This window comes from Musa acuminata, chromosome BXJ1-2 (assembly GCF_036884655.1).
Source record: "Musa acuminata AAA Group cultivar baxijiao chromosome BXJ1-2, Cavendish_Baxijiao_AAA, whole genome shotgun sequence".
Taxonomy (NCBI): domain Eukaryota; kingdom Viridiplantae; phylum Streptophyta; class Magnoliopsida; order Zingiberales; family Musaceae; genus Musa; species Musa acuminata.
In genome coordinates this window covers 33,320,379-33,338,593 of record NC_088328.1, presented here as the reverse complement: position 1 = coordinate 33,338,593, position 18,215 = coordinate 33,320,379, and the positions used below count along the sequence as shown (strand labels likewise).

General features: G+C 45.8%; 4 protein-coding genes across 7 annotated transcripts; 2 read left to right on the top strand and 2 right to left on the bottom strand.

Annotated features, from left to right (window-relative positions):
• Nucleotides 1-4,931: 4,931 nt before the first annotated feature.
• On the bottom strand, nucleotides 4,932-7,531 carry LOC135611229 (small ribosomal subunit protein uS12). Its single transcript, XM_065106754.1, has 4 exons — nucleotides 7,378-7,531; nucleotides 5,789-5,944; nucleotides 5,557-5,683; nucleotides 4,932-5,331 (listed from the first exon to the last, which is right to left on the bottom strand). Exons 1-4 carry the CDS (start codon nucleotides 7,380-7,382, stop codon nucleotides 5,191-5,193), a joined length of 429 nt encoding a protein of 142 aa, XP_064962826.1. The 5' UTR covers nucleotides 7,383-7,531; the 3' UTR covers nucleotides 4,932-5,190.
• A 1,339-nt stretch (nucleotides 7,532-8,870) lies between these two features.
• On the top strand, nucleotides 8,871-10,779 carry LOC135611227 (dof zinc finger protein DOF5.6-like). The gene is made up of 2 exons (XM_065106742.1): nucleotides 8,871-9,235; nucleotides 9,663-10,779. The coding sequence occupies exons 1-2, from the start codon at nucleotides 9,185-9,187 to the stop codon at nucleotides 10,512-10,514; spliced, it is 903 nt and encodes a 300-aa protein (XP_064962814.1). The 5' UTR covers nucleotides 8,871-9,184; the 3' UTR covers nucleotides 10,515-10,779.
• A 1,369-nt stretch (nucleotides 10,780-12,148) lies between these two features.
• On the top strand, nucleotides 12,149-14,452 carry LOC135611219 (zinc-finger homeodomain protein 2-like). Its single transcript, XM_065106719.1, has one exon. The coding sequence runs from the start codon at nucleotides 13,134-13,136 to the stop codon at nucleotides 14,088-14,090; it is 957 nt and encodes a 318-aa protein (XP_064962791.1). The 5' UTR covers nucleotides 12,149-13,133; the 3' UTR covers nucleotides 14,091-14,452.
• Nucleotides 14,453-15,341: 889 nt separating this feature from the next.
• LOC103976807 (protein RADIALIS-like 3) lies at nucleotides 15,342-18,024 on the bottom strand. 4 transcript variants are annotated; one of them, XR_010486469.1, is made up of 3 exons: nucleotides 17,845-18,024; nucleotides 16,726-17,575; nucleotides 15,342-15,524 (listed from the first exon to the last, which is right to left on the bottom strand). XR_010486469.1 is itself a non-coding variant. In XM_009392133.3 (2 exons), exon 1 carries the CDS (start codon nucleotides 16,156-16,158, stop codon nucleotides 15,904-15,906), a length of 255 nt encoding a protein of 84 aa, XP_009390408.2. In that variant the 5' UTR covers nucleotides 16,159-16,716; the 3' UTR covers nucleotides 15,342-15,524; nucleotides 15,892-15,903. The 4 variants fall into 4 exon arrangements, 1 of the variants encoding a protein (XP_009390408.2); XR_010486468.1 differs by lacking the exon at nucleotides 17,845-18,024 and having other exon boundaries at nucleotides 16,726-17,010; nucleotides 17,087-17,835; XR_010486467.1 differs by lacking the exon at nucleotides 17,845-18,024 and having other exon boundaries at nucleotides 16,726-17,010; nucleotides 17,186-17,835.
• Between the last annotated feature and the right edge of the window lie 191 nt (nucleotides 18,025-18,215).

The window sequence follows — 18,215 nt, the reverse complement described above, 5'->3', positions numbered from 1 at the left end:
CATGTGTGTGTGTTGATATTTTGTCTATGTTTGGTTATTGAATTTAGGAATAAGTGTGTGTGTGTGTGTTGATATTTTGTCTATGTTTGGTTATTGAATTTGGGAATAAGTGTGTTGATATTTTGTCTATGTTTGGTTATTGAATTTGGGAATAAGTGTGTGTGTATGTGTCTTGATATTTTGTCTATGTTTGGTTATTGAATTTGGGAATAAGAGAGAGAGAGAGAGAGAGAGAGAGAGAGAGAGAGAGAGTGTGTGTGTGTGTGTGTGTTGATATTTTGTCTATGTTTGGTTATTGAATTTGGGAATAAGTGTGTGTGTATGTGTCTTGATATTTTGTCTATGTTTGGTTATTGAATTTGGGAATAGTATAAGGCTGGAAGGGAAGAGTAAAGTATGGACGGCAACGAGCCAAAATAAGGAACGGGAAAAGTTGGATGTTGTGTGCGTGTGTGGTCATTGAATTTGGGAATAGTAGAAGGCTGGAAGGGAAGGGAAATGTGTGTGGGTGTTGTGTGTGAGAGAGAGATTATTATTATTATTATTATTATTATTATTATTATTATTATTATTATTTCTGCTTTAGATTGTTGATGTGGCAGGGCAGGATATTCCGCCCACAACGGGTCGGATTACCCATATATAATGGGTTGGCCTTTTTAGTTTAGGCTGAATCAGGCCGCCGCGTCGAGCTCCTACCCATAAAATGGTGGATACAATCACCATCTCGTAAGCTTACCGCACTCTAGTTCAGCGAGAAAGAGGCCCAAAAAAAATTTTCTGGCGTCCAATCTGCCACTATCCGTCTTCTTATTCTTACCCAAGGTGACCGGATTCCATCTTTAATTTGCCTATCTTGTGGGTTATTTGGGCCGGCTTAAACTTTAGATGCCGGTCACCGCGGGTAACCGTTACGATAGCGAAACCCAAGGGTTTGAGGGAAAAAAATTTTTTTTTTGGCCCACTTCGTCTTCAGTTCCTTACTCGGTAAGGTCACGGGATGGTGTGCTGAACCTGAAAGGTCATAACTACGGGCCCTTCCCAACGAGGATGGGCCGGCTTAATTTTGAGATTCTGGTCACCGCAGGTGACAGAAACAACAGCAAATTTTAAGGGTTTGGAGGAAAAAAAGCTTTTTTTGGCCCACTTCATCGTCGGTTCCGCACGCAGTGAGTGCACCGGACGGTCTGCTGAACCTTGGAAGCCATAACTAAGGGGCCCATCAACGACTGGGCATGCGGGAGGTCGTATGGCCCTATTTTAGCTCTGGGTTCTGGTCACCACAAGTGAAAGTAACAACGTTAGATTTCAAGGGTTTGAGGACCAAAAATTTTTTTTTGGGCCTTTTTGCCGTCCGTTCTGCTAGCGGTAAGTTCACCGAACGGTCGTTGTAAGCGTGTCGTTTAACTCGAGTTAATGGGTATACGACCCGGCCCAGCTCGTTTTGAACCAACCTCAACCCGACCCGAGCGACGGAGGAGCGGCGGCCGGGAGGGAGGAGGGCGTCGGCTGGACCGAGCTGGTTGAGGAAGGCGGCCACAAGAGCAGGAGGAGGAAGGCGGCCACATCGGTTCTATAAGGATTTTGTTCCTTCTCGGTCAGCTCCTTGTCCCAGCTCGGACAGCTTTCCCCTTCCTTCCTTCCTTCCTTCCTTTCTTCCTTCTCCATTCATCCTTCTCATCGTGTTCATTTCATTTCCTCTTCCTCGCCAGCCTTGCTCCTTTTTTCCTTCTTCCGCCTTCCTCTACTTCTCCACCTGCTTCTGTGTCTTTTACCGGTGGCATCCGAGACGTCGGGCACCGGGGCGAAGCGGGAGTCGATGGCGGTGGCGGTGACGCCTGATGTGGAAGACACGGCCGAGCGTCAAGGTAACAATAATAATAGCCATTTCGGTGATGGGTTTTAGATTCCGGTCACCTTTGGTAGGAATAAGGAGCAAGTAATAATTTATAGACTAAATATTACTGAAAATAGATGACGTTGCATCTCGACTAATTGAAGCTGTTAGTTTATCATGAAGAATTCTAATAGTTTAATTTTTCATAAATAGCAAAAGAGCAAAATCCGAAAATTAAGCAAATTCATTGACAACATAAATCACGGGTGGAGAATACACACAAAGAAACCTACCTACCTACATTCAATGCAATGCAATGCAAATATACAAGTCACGTACGTACGTCAATGAATCCCCACCACCGTTGTTTGCAGATGCATAAAATTCGTCAATGCAACAAGTAAGTATCATAGTAAAATTGGACAGCAAGTGGGTGAAAAAAGACAACCTGTTTCAGTCCTCCTCGGGCAGGTTCAAGTTTCAACAAGCAAATGCAAAAACTCATTGGAGTCCACCATAACTTGCTGCTTCGGCGACCCTACTTTCCGTTCACAATGTTCAGAGAATAAAAGTTCCTCGATATAAAGATCAACGAAATATTCATCCATCTTATTAGATAAAAAGAAAATAACAATCAAGACAACAACAGAAAAACTTGAGAACAAACAAAAAAATTACCTGATTGTAGTAGTATGGATGTAATTTCAATGACATCAGATGACAACTTTTTAAGCACCAACAGGTGACGGCCAGAAAAATGGACCGATCACAATTTACAACTTTCCAATACAATAATCTACTAAAGCCTTTCTGAGCTCATTTCTTCTAATGTGAACAAAATTGGATAAGCAACCATAGTATATCGCCACCTGAAAAAGGATAACAACAATCAGATTTACATTCTTTTTCCCTCTCACCCACCATTTAAATATCTACCACACCAATCAAGCTTGTTCATGTGTGTCTCTGCCGAAGATGAGCCACAAAACAGATTTATCAGTCGTTGTGAATGTTACAAAATGGAAAACAAATACATATTGAGACATCTAAATTTTTACTCGTGTCCATGCTATCATATATCAACTTCAGGTAGTAGTGCATGTGCAAGTTAAACGAATACAACCAAGTTTTTTCATCTTGCAGATAACACTTCACAGAGCAGGTTTATTAACTGCATTGAGCTATGAAGAATACAAAACTTCCAAGCTTGTTCTTGTTTGAAAAAGATCATATGCTGATAATTTCGACCATTCAAATGTGCTGCATAATGCAAATTGGTACATGACGAAATTACAGAGGTTTTCTCTGTATCTTGCAAAAATTAATATAAAGAACCAAGTCCATCGACTGGATTGCGTGCACTAAAGAAGAGCTTTTACAACGGATCCAAGCTTACAAAGCTCGAGGAAATGCATCCAGTGCTTAAACAACATTGAGTGATCTCCACTCTCACAATGCATATTTCTGATAAAATCAAAATGCATTTGGATATCATAGTATTGTTTCTAATAAAACCTTCTTAAATGTTTCTCTACGCTCAACCTGCAACCTCTAATCAGCTCATGTCCTTTGACCAGAACATCATCCATAGCTATCATTTTTATCAACTCAACACATCAACCTCAACATTCTCATCTCAGCGACGCTAGCTTTTCATTCATGGTTTTAGGTCATTCGACATAGCCCAACTCTGCACTGTCACTCTCCATGTTAATAACCCAACATTATTAACCTTTTGGTTATTGAATAACACCTACAATTTAAGGCCTTGAAATCAAGTTTGCATTTACTCAAGTCCATTTCAAGAAAAGAAACACATTGCAACCTCCATGCAGCTTCCGTCAATAGTGTATACATACATTATAAAGAAAGAAAAAGGAATGAATAAAGCTCCTACAAGTCCATACAAATTCATATTGTTGACACATTCGCTGTTTCTAAAATACCCTCAACGTTATGTTTTGTTCCTATCTGCCATGCGTTCATTCTATAATTTTTAGAATGTTCTAGAGTTGTCCAGCTTTCGCCCAAGCAAAGAAATGGGCATGGCTGTGCATTTCCCTCTCAAACAAGCAAAGAATTTATCAACCTTGGTCGAACCGATCTCAATAATGAAGATGACAGGGATTTCAATCAAAATCAAAATATAAACGTAGCAAAGGCAAGGAAACAAGAATATAAACAAGAATTTTGAGAATTTCACAAAAGCAGTGACTCCCATGAACATTTTTTACACATTTTATCAAACATCACTTGGGCACTTTTTTCCCTTCATTCTTCATGGAGTTTTCATCTTAGTAGAACCGAAAAATATTTTGTCAATATATGTAGAAATTTCTGCAACATAACATAAATTTATGAGATCACTGAATCATGCTCTCAAGAAACCCACTGTATTTTGTTGCTAGGAAAGACAAAACCATATGACAGAGGATAAATCAAACAGAGAAAACTAGAAGCACCAGAATTCACTCCGTACGTCGCACCTGGTATATAGCTAGTATGGCTGTCGATACCTGCAAACGCATTTCAGGCCCAAGAACCTCAACATCAGAACCTTAACCCTAGTTTTGAACCTAAAGAAACCTTTTTAAGTAGGGAAAAGCAGATCGCAGTGTCCAACGACGTCCGCGAAGATCCGACAAAATCGGACCATGAAGCGAAAAGATACACGGAAAAGAGAAACAAGAATCAAAACCCAAGTCAGGATCCAAACCCGCCGCTACAAGGGTACGCCCAGAGGGCGATGGCGTCACACTTGTTGATCAAGAATCACATGGGCTTGTCGGAGGAAGCAGGGGAGACCGACAACAACGACGAGGGACTGACGACGCTTGAACCCTCGCCCCAGAAACGATCAATGTTGACATCAGTCTCGAGGAGACCGTGGGTCGAAGAGTGGGCGAGGCAGAGAGAGAGAGAGGTGGAGGAGGATGAACATTTGCATCCTCCCCACTCGCTCTCTCTCCACTCCCCCTATTATATAATTCCGAATCGGTTGCGTTGCATTTATGCGGGATCACGCCAAATGCACGAACAGAACGGGGCCTCGGCCAATCTGACGTGGGCAAAGGAGCTCACCACGTGGGCAACATTTGGCAAGCGAATGGACGATGAGTCAGATTATCTCCATAACACATAATATAAAGTCATCGGTTCAATAAAAATAGCATAGCCCGTGTGATTCGTTCAGTGGTTAAAACGCTAATAATGAAAACAAATGTCTGACCATCTGGAAACAAAAAACAAAAAAAGAAAACAGATCACCGTCGACTAGGAAAAAGTGCTGAATGACGAGTCAAGCAAATGGCTGACTGATTCATCTGGAAACCCAGTAAAGCAATTATTATAAGTTAAGAGCGAGGCTTCTCCTTCTTTTCCTTGAATAGCGCCAACAGCGACACACCCGAAACCTTCACCACCTTGAACCGCACTCCGGGAATATCACCCACCGCGTGTCCCTTCCGTCCAAAACCAGCGATCAAGACTTCGTCCTGCGAAAACAAATGCAAATCAACAGCAAAATGTTCAGAGCGGATGTGACGCTGAGAATGCATGAAATTTAATCATTGTGGGTGGCTCAAAAGGAGACCCTCCAAACACCAGCAGCAGCAATATCTGGTGCATGCAGGTGTGTATCTTTGCTACCAAGAAATCAATCCTTGGACGGCTCACTGGCGCACATAAAAAAAGTCTTGACAAATCAAACCACCACTTACATTTTCTTCGATGAAATTTAAACAACCATCGTTCGGAACAAAGGCTGCAATTTTCTTTCCATTCTTGATCAGTTGAACTCTAGCACACTTTCGGATGGCGGAGTTGGGCTGCTTGGCTTCGATGCCTCTACGAGAGTCAGAGAGCCTCGTGTCAATCCTCCAACCGAACATGAGCAACACAACATTAAGAACGAAAGAATTGACTCTTCTGATTAACCATCATATAGCTTACATCTTTTCGAGGACAATACCCTTGGCATGTGAAGAACCAGCAAAAGGTTTCTTCCACTCATTCCCGAGATGACTTTTCTTGTATGCTTTGTCCGCCCACCTCTGCCGCCTCCTGTGAGTTTTGAGCTTACGCCCAGCTCCCATACCACGGGTCTTCCTGTGATATATATGTAGATAATAAATTATTCATGTTCGATCAAGCAAGTTTTCCAAATGTTCTTTTACTCGGTTCATATTTCTTATCATCTCTATTACAATTATAATAGTAGTCAAGGCACCAAAAACTGGAGAACCAGCTAGCAACACCGAAAAGCAAAGACAGAAATTTCCATCTCTACAGATAGCATGTCTCGTAACACAAATTCAAACTAGAACAGCATATTTCTTAACTTAAAAAAGAATAAAAACTGAATCCAGATGGCGATGTCTAAGATAACTAGAATTCTTATTTGCAACAAAAATAAAAATGAATAACACGGCCCTTCGTTCCGAAATGATCAAATCACAGAGATAACAAGCTCCGGATCTACTTCTGTTGAGAAAGGTAGCGCCAGGTAACGAAGTAACAGTTACAACACATGAGGTCCAAACAATAATTAGAGTAAGGATGCAGTCAACAACACAAAAGACAACCAAAAGGAACGCATTTCTTTTACAAGCTGCATATTTGCAGTATGAACAAGTGAGATGTCGCGCTAGCAGATTCAAGAAGAAAAAAAAACATAAATGAGACACAGTAGCTAAAGCTGATTATGGACTCCAAACATATCGTCAGAGAAATGATTCGGAAAAAAAAAGAAGCTAAATCCACAGTTTATATAAGAGACACTCAATTTCATGAAAGATGCAAAATGCTGACTTTCACATGAGCTCGTGTTCAAGGACAGACGTCAGATGCTAGGCAACCAAATAAAACTTGAATACAACAAGACATGAGACAAATGGGAAGCTAATCAATGGATCTCCACAATAGACTCCTAATATCCTTTATCGGTCATCATTGGCTTCCCATGAAAATTATCGTAACAAGACGCGAGATCTGACCTATGGCAATTAATTTGCACTCATATACTCAGAAATGAACAAGAATTGACAAGTTCCAGCTCTAAATTTCAAAACAAATGGAAACACAATGAAATTTTTTTGATATTTGCACTTTGCAATATAAGTGTCTTTAGAATAGTAAGGTAAGATACAGCTTTCGACATTCATCCATAAATCCAAGAATAATCCATCGCTCATCAACTCGTCAAAATCTATTTTCATAAAGTACGATCCGATTTCATCGTATTCGCTAAGTCTCTTATATGTCTAACAACCTAAAGAACCGAAAGTAAGAGATCCGGGTTCAAAATCCTGACTGTAAACTGCAACAAAAAGTTCTCTCAGGCTTCCATAATAAGGTCTTGAATACAAACAATACAAAAAACCCAACAAAAATGGGAAGGGGGAGGTAAGCAAATTCATAGGGAACATATCGAGAATTCCCGACAAACAAGGGGCACACAACATGGATCGATCCGAGTCAAACACAGCATCGGAGAACGACGATGTAGGTAAGAACAAACTTTCATATGGTAGAACCCTCACCCCATCTTGTTGGTGGCCGAAGATCGCCGGCCTCTCTCCTCTCTGGCAGGTGAAGGATGCAAGAGCGGCGGCGCGTAGGCGAAACCCTAGCCGCCCCTGTAGATATATAGGCGGAGGTAGATTAAACAAGACCTCCATGGGCTGATGTACAAACATTTAGGCCAACAGCCTGACGAACAAACAAGACCTCCATGGGCTTAATTAATGCATAATGTGCATGAAAGGTTTGCCAACATGCAGCAGGCCCGGTATAGTTTGATATCTGGGCTGGGTTTGGTCGAGACATCAAATTGGGCCTGGACTTTAATGTTGACCGGGTCAATTCAAGCTCGGGCTGTGGGTTGACCTTGCACTTGAATAGTATGGCTGAATCGCCCCGAGGTGTATCCCTCCGGAAGAGAAGACAGCCATACGGGCATGGCGGGCGAGGGGGAAGGGACGACGACGGGACCTCTTCATGCGCCGACCGAGACTTCCGCCTACGTGCGTGCGTCGCCCGAGACAGCTCGATGTGCGCGACGTTGGCAGCGCGCGGTATGGTCCAACAGATAGAAGCACTTCTCCATCGGTGCACAGCAAACAGCGGCAGTGGACCCGGCTCTGCTGCCTGTCACGTGAAGGTCCCGTAGGAAGGGAGGGGGGAGGGAGGAGGGCATCGATTCTTTGCTTGTGGGTGGAGAGCGAGAAAGTAGAAGAAAGAAGGGAGTCTGGGGTCCACTTAGCGCGGGAGAACGAGAGGGAGGTGGGGTGGGGCCACGCCGTGGAGTGAGCTTTCGGTTTGCCACTCGTCTTTCCCGATGACCTAAATATTCTACTGCCACCGCACACCTTCTGACATGTGTTCAGATTCTTCCACCGTATGGTTGACGGCTCAGCTCCTCGAGCCGACGGCCAAGCGATACGAAATCCATGGAGGCAAAGGCAATACGTATACATCAGCGTTAGTATCGCTATGGGATGGCAGTAATTTACGGAGCGAAGAAGATATGGCAACCGTAACAAAGGATCGAAATGAGATTGACGGTGTTCGCTTATCTCGAAGCATTTGCTTTCTGCAATCATTTCTCATTGGTCTAACACGCCCGCGGATGAGGGATAAGAAGAAGAAAAATAATGATGTTAATTGATGGATCGTGCAGAGGAAGTAAAATTAAGTGGATGGTTGTCGCCATCCTGAATCCTAAATCTGTGCACAGGTCGAACGACATACGTGCAGACAGGGAGGAACGCATGCTCGGTTTGGTTTGGTTTGGTTTGGTTGCCTTCCTCTCCAGATGATGCGTGAAAACTGCAACATAAGCAGCACAAACTGCAATTGGATCTTTCTTTCTTTCATCTAGCAGCGTAGATGAATACAGCATGGAAGATCCTTGCATTCCTTTGGATCATTGCTCTCGTTCTCGTGAGAGCTCACTTTTTCTATTAATTGTATACGCACACAAACACACACACACAAAGTCTCTGGTCTTGCGTTTATCGAGACACCGAAATCCTCCAGAGGTAGGCAGCTGAGTCTTTTGTAGCCGATGGAAGAAGCTTTGGACTTGGGTCTCCTACAAGGTGTGTCCCCACAAGCGGCGTAGCTCGGTCGCTGCTGCTCCGCATCTTTTCTCCCTTCATATACTAGTCCTTACGACCCTCCCAAACCAGCCCCCCATCGCCCCTATTTTCCCGCTCGCTCAATCCTTTCCCACGCAGATCTTATCTTCAGGCTCGTCCCCAGCCGTGTAACTGGACTACCTAATTCCACCTCTTCTTTCTCGACCTATTATTGTCTTGGCTGCTTTAGTTCCTCTTCGCTTTGAGAATGGCAAGTCCTTCCATGCAAATTTTTATGGAGTCCTCCGACTGGCTAAAGGCAAGTCATTAAGCCATGCTGCATGTTTTAGATCACCATGTTTGTGACATGAACGAGAAAACCCCTTTTCTGGTTTATAATCTCTTCATCGACGAATGTTTCCATTCCTTTTTCTTATTATTTTTCATATGATCGACGAAACCGCTGTGTAATTCTGATTACTGAAAAATTATGACACTGCTTGTCTTGCTTTCACTTCTTGGCTTCTAATTCGGAAAGCACAATGCATTCACTATATTAGCCGGAATGATAAGAAGCACTTTGGCAAAACATGTTCCTCAACTTGGTGATCATCATCATGTCGATGTGACCGTCACAAATTTGTATTTCTCTTTACACCCAAGTGCATGTCCGAAGGTTGTTGTTCGGCAACCAGAATTCACACGTTACAGACTCAAGATGATTACGATCATCACAATTAATGCAGGGCGTTGTTCAGGAAGACAGCGGGATGGATGCCTCCTCCCCATCCAGTGAAGTGATGTCATGCTCAAGGCCGCCGCCGGTCATGGAGGAAAGGCTGCGGCCACAGCACGACCAAGCTCTCAAGTGTCCCAGATGTGACTCCACTCACACCAAGTTCTGCTACTACAACAACTACAGCCTCTCCCAGCCAAGGTACTTGTGCAAAACATGCAGGAGGTACTGGACTAAAGGCGGAACCCTAAGAAATGTGCCCGTCGGCGGCGGCTGCCGAAAGAACAAGCGCTCGGGTGCTAAAAAGACGGCCGACCTGTTGCATCCATCTGCTTCCTCCTCGCTCAAAGAAGCAACCAGCAGCTGCCTCCACCAACCCTTCCCTCTGGTGCAATTACCGCATCTTGAATCAATATTCACCAACACTTGTCGGAACATTGATTTCATGGAGTGCAAGTACGACCTGATGCTCGACAACCCTATGGATGGGCTTGATCTCATGGATGGCAAGCTTGGGGCCATCCTCACCAGGAACCAACTCCCCTTGGGTGGAGGGAATCCAGGCCTCGGAGAAGCTGCAAGCCATGGATCCGCCTCGGCCAGCTTCCACAGCATGATCGGCACTTGCGGCTTCTGCATCGATGGGAACCATGCTGGCCTCATGGAGGCATGCCGGGGGCTTGCGCTCCCTTTCGATGGGCTCGAGGAGCCAAATTCCGTGGAGGTGAAGCCCGGAGACTGGATTAATCTATCAACGCAGTGGGCAGATCAGTGTTGCGTCGATGCGGGTCGTGCGGTAATGGGGTGCGACAAAGGCCTCGCATCGTGGGCTGGGTTGATGAATGGAATGGCTCCCCGGTGACCGTCAGAATGAGAGGGTTCTCCAACAGTCACAGCAGCAGCCAATGCTAGCCGCGAGCCATGTGGAAAAGAAATCTGCCAATTCATTTCATTCTCCTTTAAATATTTCTTTCCATTTCTAAAAGAACATGAGGTGGTGGAACGACCTAATGGTTCGATGCTTGCTTTCGTTTGTTCCTTTCCGTCCTTTTACCCCTACCTAATATCATCGGAGGCCTTAGTATCAAATGTTTGATCACTGTCTTCTGCTAATCAACATCTACGATCAGCGTGTTTCTTCTGAGACGAGTGTGCATGCCAATCGGATGTTACTACAACCTCTTAATGGTTTCCAACTACGAGACAGCAGAAACAAAAAGTAAAATTGTCACACACACACACACACACACACACACACGACGAAGTACAACAAAAAATTCTGACCCTTTAGCTAGCTGATGGAATAAGGCTGGCTTCACCATCCTGAAAAAGTATCCACCGCAGAGTGCCAGGTAAAGCGATACGCAGTGTAGTAGGAGAGAGGAAAGAGAGGTTGTGTTCCTCACTCTACCAGCCCTACCCCACAGGTGAACTTCCTATGGACATATATATAGGGAGGGGAACACAAAAGTGTTTCGAAGGCTCTTCTTTACCAAGCCATGAGTCTCTGTTGTCTTTCCATGAGGACTTGCTAGCTCAGAATGCTTTAGCTTCATCTACGGATTACTACCTTCATCATTCAAACCAGAATCATGTCCGATAAAATCTACCGTGAACAAAGAAATTTAACGAAGCAATGTGCGAGCCAAGGAAACACCCACGTCAAGAATAACCAGTAAAACCACGAACGATCAAATTTACGTTAAGCGCTCTTTATGCGGTACAATAATAACAATAAAAATAATCGGCACGCCATCTCCAACAATTTAAAGAACTCACTCGCTCCCAAGTATGTGCATCATAATAAACACACAAAAGCATTTTGCACGCACTAGGAATGCATGCCTAATGGCTAAAGCCTCTCGAAACGTATTGCCGCATGTGATAGCAGTCGGCGGCACGTTCATGCTGCATGTCGTGCATTGCATAAGCAAGGCATCGACAAGAGGTGATAGTTTATATGGCTAATTAGTCATGCAACACATAAGTTGAATCGATCCGTGTGGACGCAAGGGAATTTGTGGTGGTCGGATACAGCTTTACAATTGGGCGGATGGAGACGTGCATGATGATTAAGAAAATAAGAAGAAGAAGAAGAAGAAGAGAGCAACGACCCGTACAAGTATCATGGCAGCTCCACCTTACAAGTATCATGGCAGCTCCACCTTAGTTGGCAGTTCATCGAATCGGCTCATATGATAGTGGTGGTGGTGATGATGGATGGATGGATCGGTGGCCTTCGAATCGGTCAACTCGAGGACACCCAATAAAACTGTTCCGGCGAGGCCACTTCCGGGTGACATGCTACGGGGAAGAGGTTGGCGAGATCGTGGAAGATGAGGATCTATTCTCATGTGCTCCTCCCCATGCATGATTAACTTCAAGTACGCTTGCTGCAAGTGGCATTGGATGAAAGAATCATTTCAGGAAAATGTCGCCCGGAATGATCGAGCAGAGGATATATACTCTTTTAGTGGCGCACAACTGTATTCCCTTGGATCCATCAAAGGCTAAGCTCGATCGATGCATTTTTATGATGTGATACGATACATCACATCGACATTCTCGAACAAGTGTGTCGCTCGGGTATTTTAGTTTAACCAACATAGTATTCGTATTTATGGGGATGAAGCGGATTAATGATGCACGGTGGCCGTCCACCAACGCAGCAGGGTTCCTCTTCCCCTTTCTCTCTCTGAGAACGACAAGATCGACCGGTACTGACTGGTAAAAGAGAAAGTGAGACGAGGAGGAGGGAATGTGGGCCCTCCCCTAAAGTGGGGAGTCTGACATGGCCACAAGATTGCTGGGTCGGGGAGGGCCCCATCATTGCAAATCCCACTCCAGCCCCAGCCTTTGAAACCCTTTTGGCTGACCAGGTCTGCTGCAACCATGCCAAGGGCGAACCACCACCCATCAGATCAGATCAGATCAGATCAGAAGAAGATAGCTGACACCCTTTGAGACTCACATTGCAAGTTGCGATGCGGGCGAAGAACAATAATAAATTGAGTCCTCCTAACCACACCTACCGATGCTAGTAGACCCGAGGAAATGAGCAGCAACAATAATAGAGCGTGGGGCCATGTTGCAGGGCGTGGGAGGGGTGAAACATGACCCTGTCGGTGGTTATGGATTCTCTTCTTGATCCCTTAAATCCTCGCATGTCTTGTTCCATCACCTCTCCTGCTCTCCTTTGCCTCATCCGTTGTTCACATGCTGCTCCTCCGCCTGCCGCCTGCCGCCTGCCGCATTCCGATATTACGACTTCCTCTAACGCCATCTCTATTCCGCACCACTTTCTTAGCCATAATATTCACCGTCCTCGTTCCTCGACTCATCGACACTTGTCTACTTTGTTTCCAACTGCTACCTTTGTCGTAGATCCAACTTGCTCTTCTTCTCGTTCGTCGTGTGTAAGACATCCTCCCGTAGGCCTGTGAGTTACATCACCCGACGCTACTCTCCCCGACACAAGTTAATGGAAGTTAGAGGACAGGAGTTGCAGGAGCAGGAGAAGATCTACAATCCTACTCCTCTCCAGCAATCCGCTGCCTTCACCATGCCTTTACCCCCTTCCACCTTGCTTCACTATGCCACCGAAGCAAGAGGTGGAACAGGTGATGCCAGAAATGGGATGGCGTCTCTGATCCACAATCGCACTCCCGCTTCAGCTCCTGCCCTGGCGAGTGCTTTGGGTAGCGGTGGTCGATCCAATTCCACCACCACCACCACCACCGCCGCCGCCGCCCTTCTTCCTGCCACCGACACTGACGCGGCACTCCGGTACCGGGAGTGTCTCCGGAACCATGCTGCCAGCCTAGGCGGGCACATCCTCGATGGCTGCTGCGAGTTCATGCCACGCAGCGACGACGCACTCAAGTGCGCCGCCTGTGGTTGCCACCGAAGCTTCCACCGCAGAGACACCGACATGAATTCTCCCCTCCGCGACCTTCAGAACGGCACCCACGGTAGAGTGCCTCTCCTGCTTCCTCCACACCACCTCTCTCTACCTTCGACCGGCCACGATCACAACCTGAAGCTTTTCGGCTCCGCCGGCATTCTGCTTCATACCGGTGCAAGCGTGGGCGCGGCGACGGAGTCGTCGACCGAGGAGCTTATGCTAGGCACCGTGCCGCAGCAGCGGTTCACGGTGTCTAAGAAGAGGTTCAGGACAAAGTTCACGGCCGAACAGAAGGAGAGGATGATGGCCTTCGCCGAGAAGGTCGGGTGGAGAATGCAGAAGCAGCATGAGGGTGCGGTAGAGCAATTTTGCGGCGAGGTTGGTGTTAGTAGGCAAGTGCTAAAGGTGTGGATGCACAACAACAAGAACGCCCTAAGGAAGCAACAGCAGCAGGAGGAAGAGGAGGAGGAGGAGGAGGAGGAGGAGGAGGTGGAGGAGCAGCAGCAGCACCACCACGAAATGCCAGAAGCTTGAGGAAAAACAACACGGACAAAAAAGACAGCATTCTACTTAGTTAATCGACTCACATCCGTCTCTTTTTCTTTTTCTCTCTTTCCTTAACGTGGTGACATAATATGTACTGTTACATGCTCGTTTCCCGGTAGGCAGATCCATATATGTTCCTCTGCAGAGAGCTTAGTCTCAAGAAATGGTAATTATTATATATATGCTCCTTTGAATCGAACCTTGGGACTCACGTCCTTTCTCAAGAACAATCTCCATCGACCAATCTCGGGTGGAGAGACGAAGGCTCGTAAGAGCGCATTGTAAGATGGAGAATTCTGTATCCGTACAAATTGGATTTGACTGGATTATTCCCATTGTTAAACGGTTCCCGTTCAAGATTCTAGTGGAATGACTCGATAAGAAATTACCAGTTTACTACCAGCGAACCCTCCTCCGTCTGGAAAACTGGTGGGAAGAAGGAACACCAAACGCAGTGGATTGTGAAGAAGAACCATATACGGAGCTGGATAGAAACATACCTGCTAGGCTGCTTATTTCGGAGATCGGTGATCGCTGAAAACAGCACATCATGCCTCCGATTTCAGATCTAGAAAATCCGAATGCTTGTTGGCTGAATGGGCCGCAGCGCACGACGCTCGCCTGCGTCGATGCATCGGCACATAGAAATCCGTTCTCACTCTAGGGTTTGCTAAGAGGAAGCTGAATCAAAATGGCCCTCTTTTATTTCTACGGAGGACAAATTACGAGATAGCATCGAGATGATCAAGAAAGAAGTCGAAGAACCCCCCCCCCCCCAATCCAGACAAGCACGAATTCGATCAAGGTTTGCTCTTACCCTAACGACCAACCTTCCGATTCCAATCTCTCGCCGGGTTTCCAAATTCCCCCAAATCAAATCAAAAGGGTATCGCTATCCTCGTATTCCATCTTTTATCCGACGTCATTATATTGGCGAAACGATCGATCGTGGGAAGCGGATGCGTATGCATTTCATATTGCACCCACCCAACCCAACCCAAACCTATTAATTTAGTGCATTTCTGCAGAATTTGATTATACGGAACTGTCATTAAGAGTCGTGTTTTAAGCTTCATAACGTAATTAAAATAAAGATTTGCTTTGTGGAATCAGGAAAGGAACACGTGTGAACACCTTAACCGCTCCTGCGCTAAATGTCTCGGTTTCGTCAACCCGAACATACATACGATTCCCGTTGTTGATGTGAGATCACAGAGTGATATATTCAAACCCAGAACATAAAAGCCAACACCGAGTCAATGCTTTGCCATGTCATTCACTTGCAAAGTAGACACATCGACATGCAAAGGAACATCCGACGACTACATTAACTTCACCACTGCCCCAAAACATATAATGTATTGATCTTAAGTGATCTCCAGAGAAGAAGGATGGTTTTCCTGGAGCTTCGACCACCTCAGCCTGCAAGATTGTTAAGCAACCATCAAAAACCACTTTGAAATGCATTAAAAATTAAATAAAATGAAATTTTAACGGCACTTTGGCAGCATTCCACGCGAGATTAGTGAAAGAAGAGTGTCTGAAAGCATCACCGAAGTGGGTTGCAGTACTAATGGGACGAATGGTGTCGGCCGTAATATTGGACGGCCATATACGCATGCATCTACCTTATGGAATCTATGCAAATTTGATTGTTTTAGTATGCCTATCCTGACGAACGGAATCTAGAGTGGCACATGTGGAGATGGGAGTAGTACGCTCGGATTGTTGTGTCGAGCTCGAGAGAGAGAGAGAGAGAGAAAGGAGAAGTGGATGCATGTACGTCTACCTCTCTTCCTCGTCAGCGCCGGGTGCCGGAGGACTTGTAATTTGGATACGGCACCAGACCCGACTCGATGCGGTGGAGGTCCTCCAAGAGCAGCTCGTAGTGTTTCTTGACCTCTTCGGCGGTCTTCCCCCCGCCTACGGCTCGTGCCACATTCAGCCAGCGATCGGGGGTGTCCTTGTCGTACACCGCGAGAGCCCGCTCGAAGAGCTTGTTCTGCTGCGGAGTCCACGAGGAGGTCGAGCTGCGCGAGAGCGATCCCGAAGCCATGGTGGCGAGGATCAAGAGGTGGTAAGAGGAGAGTCGAGGATGAAACGGGAGGAGGAAGGAGGGAATTGTGGAGGCGATGTTCGCCGGAGGGCTCTTGGCATGAGGAAGCTGTCGCCTGGGTGCTCGCTCTTTATAAGCAGCGGCGGGGAAGTAGTATAGCTAGTTGGAGAATCATAATTGGCGATCGAGAATCCAATGTATTAGACACGTCTGAGAGGAATAAGGTGGAGGTTCAGAGCAGAGGAGAGGAGAAGGAACTTGCTTTGCTGCGGAATGGAATCCTCATCGATTCAGCTTTTAAGCTTGTAGACCCTCTATAATTTCCTGGGTCGATCAATAAAAGACTAATATACTAGGTGATGGTAAGAAAGTAGGACTAAGAAGAGGAAGCAGCGATTCCCTGGTCACGTTGACGGTAGGGTGGACCTACAGGAATCCATAACTTGCATGTTTCTATTAATGTCGATCATGATCGCTCCGGTGAGCGAGAGAGATGAGTCTATGCTGAGAGGTATTTCCCTTGCTAAAAGAACAGCAAGCAGCTAGTGAGATAATGGCAGAGCCTACCTGGTTCCTTATCTTCTCCCTCCAGCAGACGATTGGTCAGCGTGAGAGGCCTTTGACATGAAATGCACGTGAAGTGAGGTCGTGGTCAAACCTGTCCTCTTCTTCTTCTTCTTCTTCTTCTTCTTCTTCTTCGGAACAAGCGCGATAGTGACGTTTCGGATGAGTACGTTTTGTAGGTCGATGCATTTGGTGGTATGTATGATGAGCCACGCGTTCATCACCTTCTTTCGAATAGAATAACAACACACGATTCTAGTGCAGCTTTGGCTTTGTATCTTACATGACCTGTGATCAATGAACTCAATGTTAAGACAAGCAAATTAGGCCTAACATCCGACGGGAGTCTTAGCATTACACCAACCAAAGCAGCAGCAGCAGCAGCAGCAGCATCGCCTTTAATCGACATGGATTCTAAGCGCCCAGCAAAAAAAGGGAAATAGATATTGGAAGAGATTGCTACCAAGACATGGTCGAAGAGATTGCTACGAACGAGACGGATGCGGTGGAGTGCGACGCAAATAAATCATCGAGAAGCATTATTTGCAGGCGCGCGAGGAGATTGTTGCCAACAACAACACCAACTCCTCTGCCTTTTTCCCAAAAGGTGTGGCAGGTCGGTCGAAAGTACACTCCCCAGCAAACATGAGCAGAGCAGCTTTTCAAGGATTCTGTATCGCCGAGCGGTCGGTCCTGCAAATACCTACTATTTCCTGTGGATGCTGGGGCTGTTCGAGTTGTGGTCCTACGCCACAACTTGGAGGAATCAAAAGTGTGGGCTCGGTTTCCATGTATCTCTGAATGGAATTCCCGGACGCCATCAACTTGCCACCAGATTCAACATGTTCTCCATCTGTAGTGACACGGAAAGAGAAGACGGTTCGAAGAAAGAGGTTATTTTTTGTTGTCTAAACCTTGTAGATCGAGGGGGGAGGACTTCCCCACATGTTCATGTGCAAATTTAGTATCCCGAAACAAATTGCTTGATACAAAGAGAGAGAGAGAGAGAGATATGAGGATCCGATAAAAAAGGTCGATGCGTGAACGAACAGCAGCACTCGGAAAAGGTGAAGAGAAGAGAATCCGGGGGAGAAAGCCAAAAGAAAAAAAAGGTTGCGGTACCCGATAACGGTTGTGTGGTTGGATGAGATGGTCATGCGACCATCGAGAGTAACAGGGGCGAATAGTTAACGGTTGTCGTGTCCTGCAGACGAGCTCCGGAAACCAACCATTCACCGAGAGGCAACTCAACTGGTTCCTCCTCCTCTTTGGGTTGTCGATGAAACTTGGCTTTCGGATGGTCAAAAGTGAAGGGAGGGATGATGCTAAAGATAAGATAGGGAGAATCTAGCGATACAGAATAAAACTTGTGATTTTGAGGCACTGCCACACGTCTGTTCCATAAACAATGTCGCATCTAAGTTTCTATCCAAAATTCGGGTCAAGTAAAAAGAGCGGCATCCAACGAAGAGGCAAACTAAAATCTGGTTTTA

Coding starts and splice junctions, on each gene's coding strand:
- LOC135611229 (XM_065106754.1), bottom strand. Junction 5,684..5,788: donor GGTATTGTCCTCGAAAAGAT/GTAAGCTATATG, acceptor TGACTCTCGTAG/AGGCATCGAAGCCAAGCAGC. Junction 5,332..5,556: donor TAAATTTCATCGAAGAAAAT/GTAAGTGGTGGT, acceptor TTGTTTTCGCAG/GACGAAGTCTTGATCGCTGG.
- LOC135611219 (XM_065106719.1), top strand. CDS start 13,134: ATGGAAGTTAGAGGACAGGAGTTGCAGGAGCAGGAGAAGATCTACAAT.
- LOC135611227 (XM_065106742.1), top strand. CDS start 9,185: ATGGCAAGTCCTTCCATGCAAATTTTTATGGAGTCCTCCGACTGGCTA. Junction 9,236..9,662: donor AGTCCTCCGACTGGCTAAAG/GCAAGTCATTAA, acceptor CAATTAATGCAG/GGCGTTGTTCAGGAAGACAG.
- LOC103976807 (XM_009392133.3), bottom strand. CDS start 16,158: ATGGCTTCGGGATCGCTCTCGCGCAGCTCGACCTCCTCGTGGACTCCG.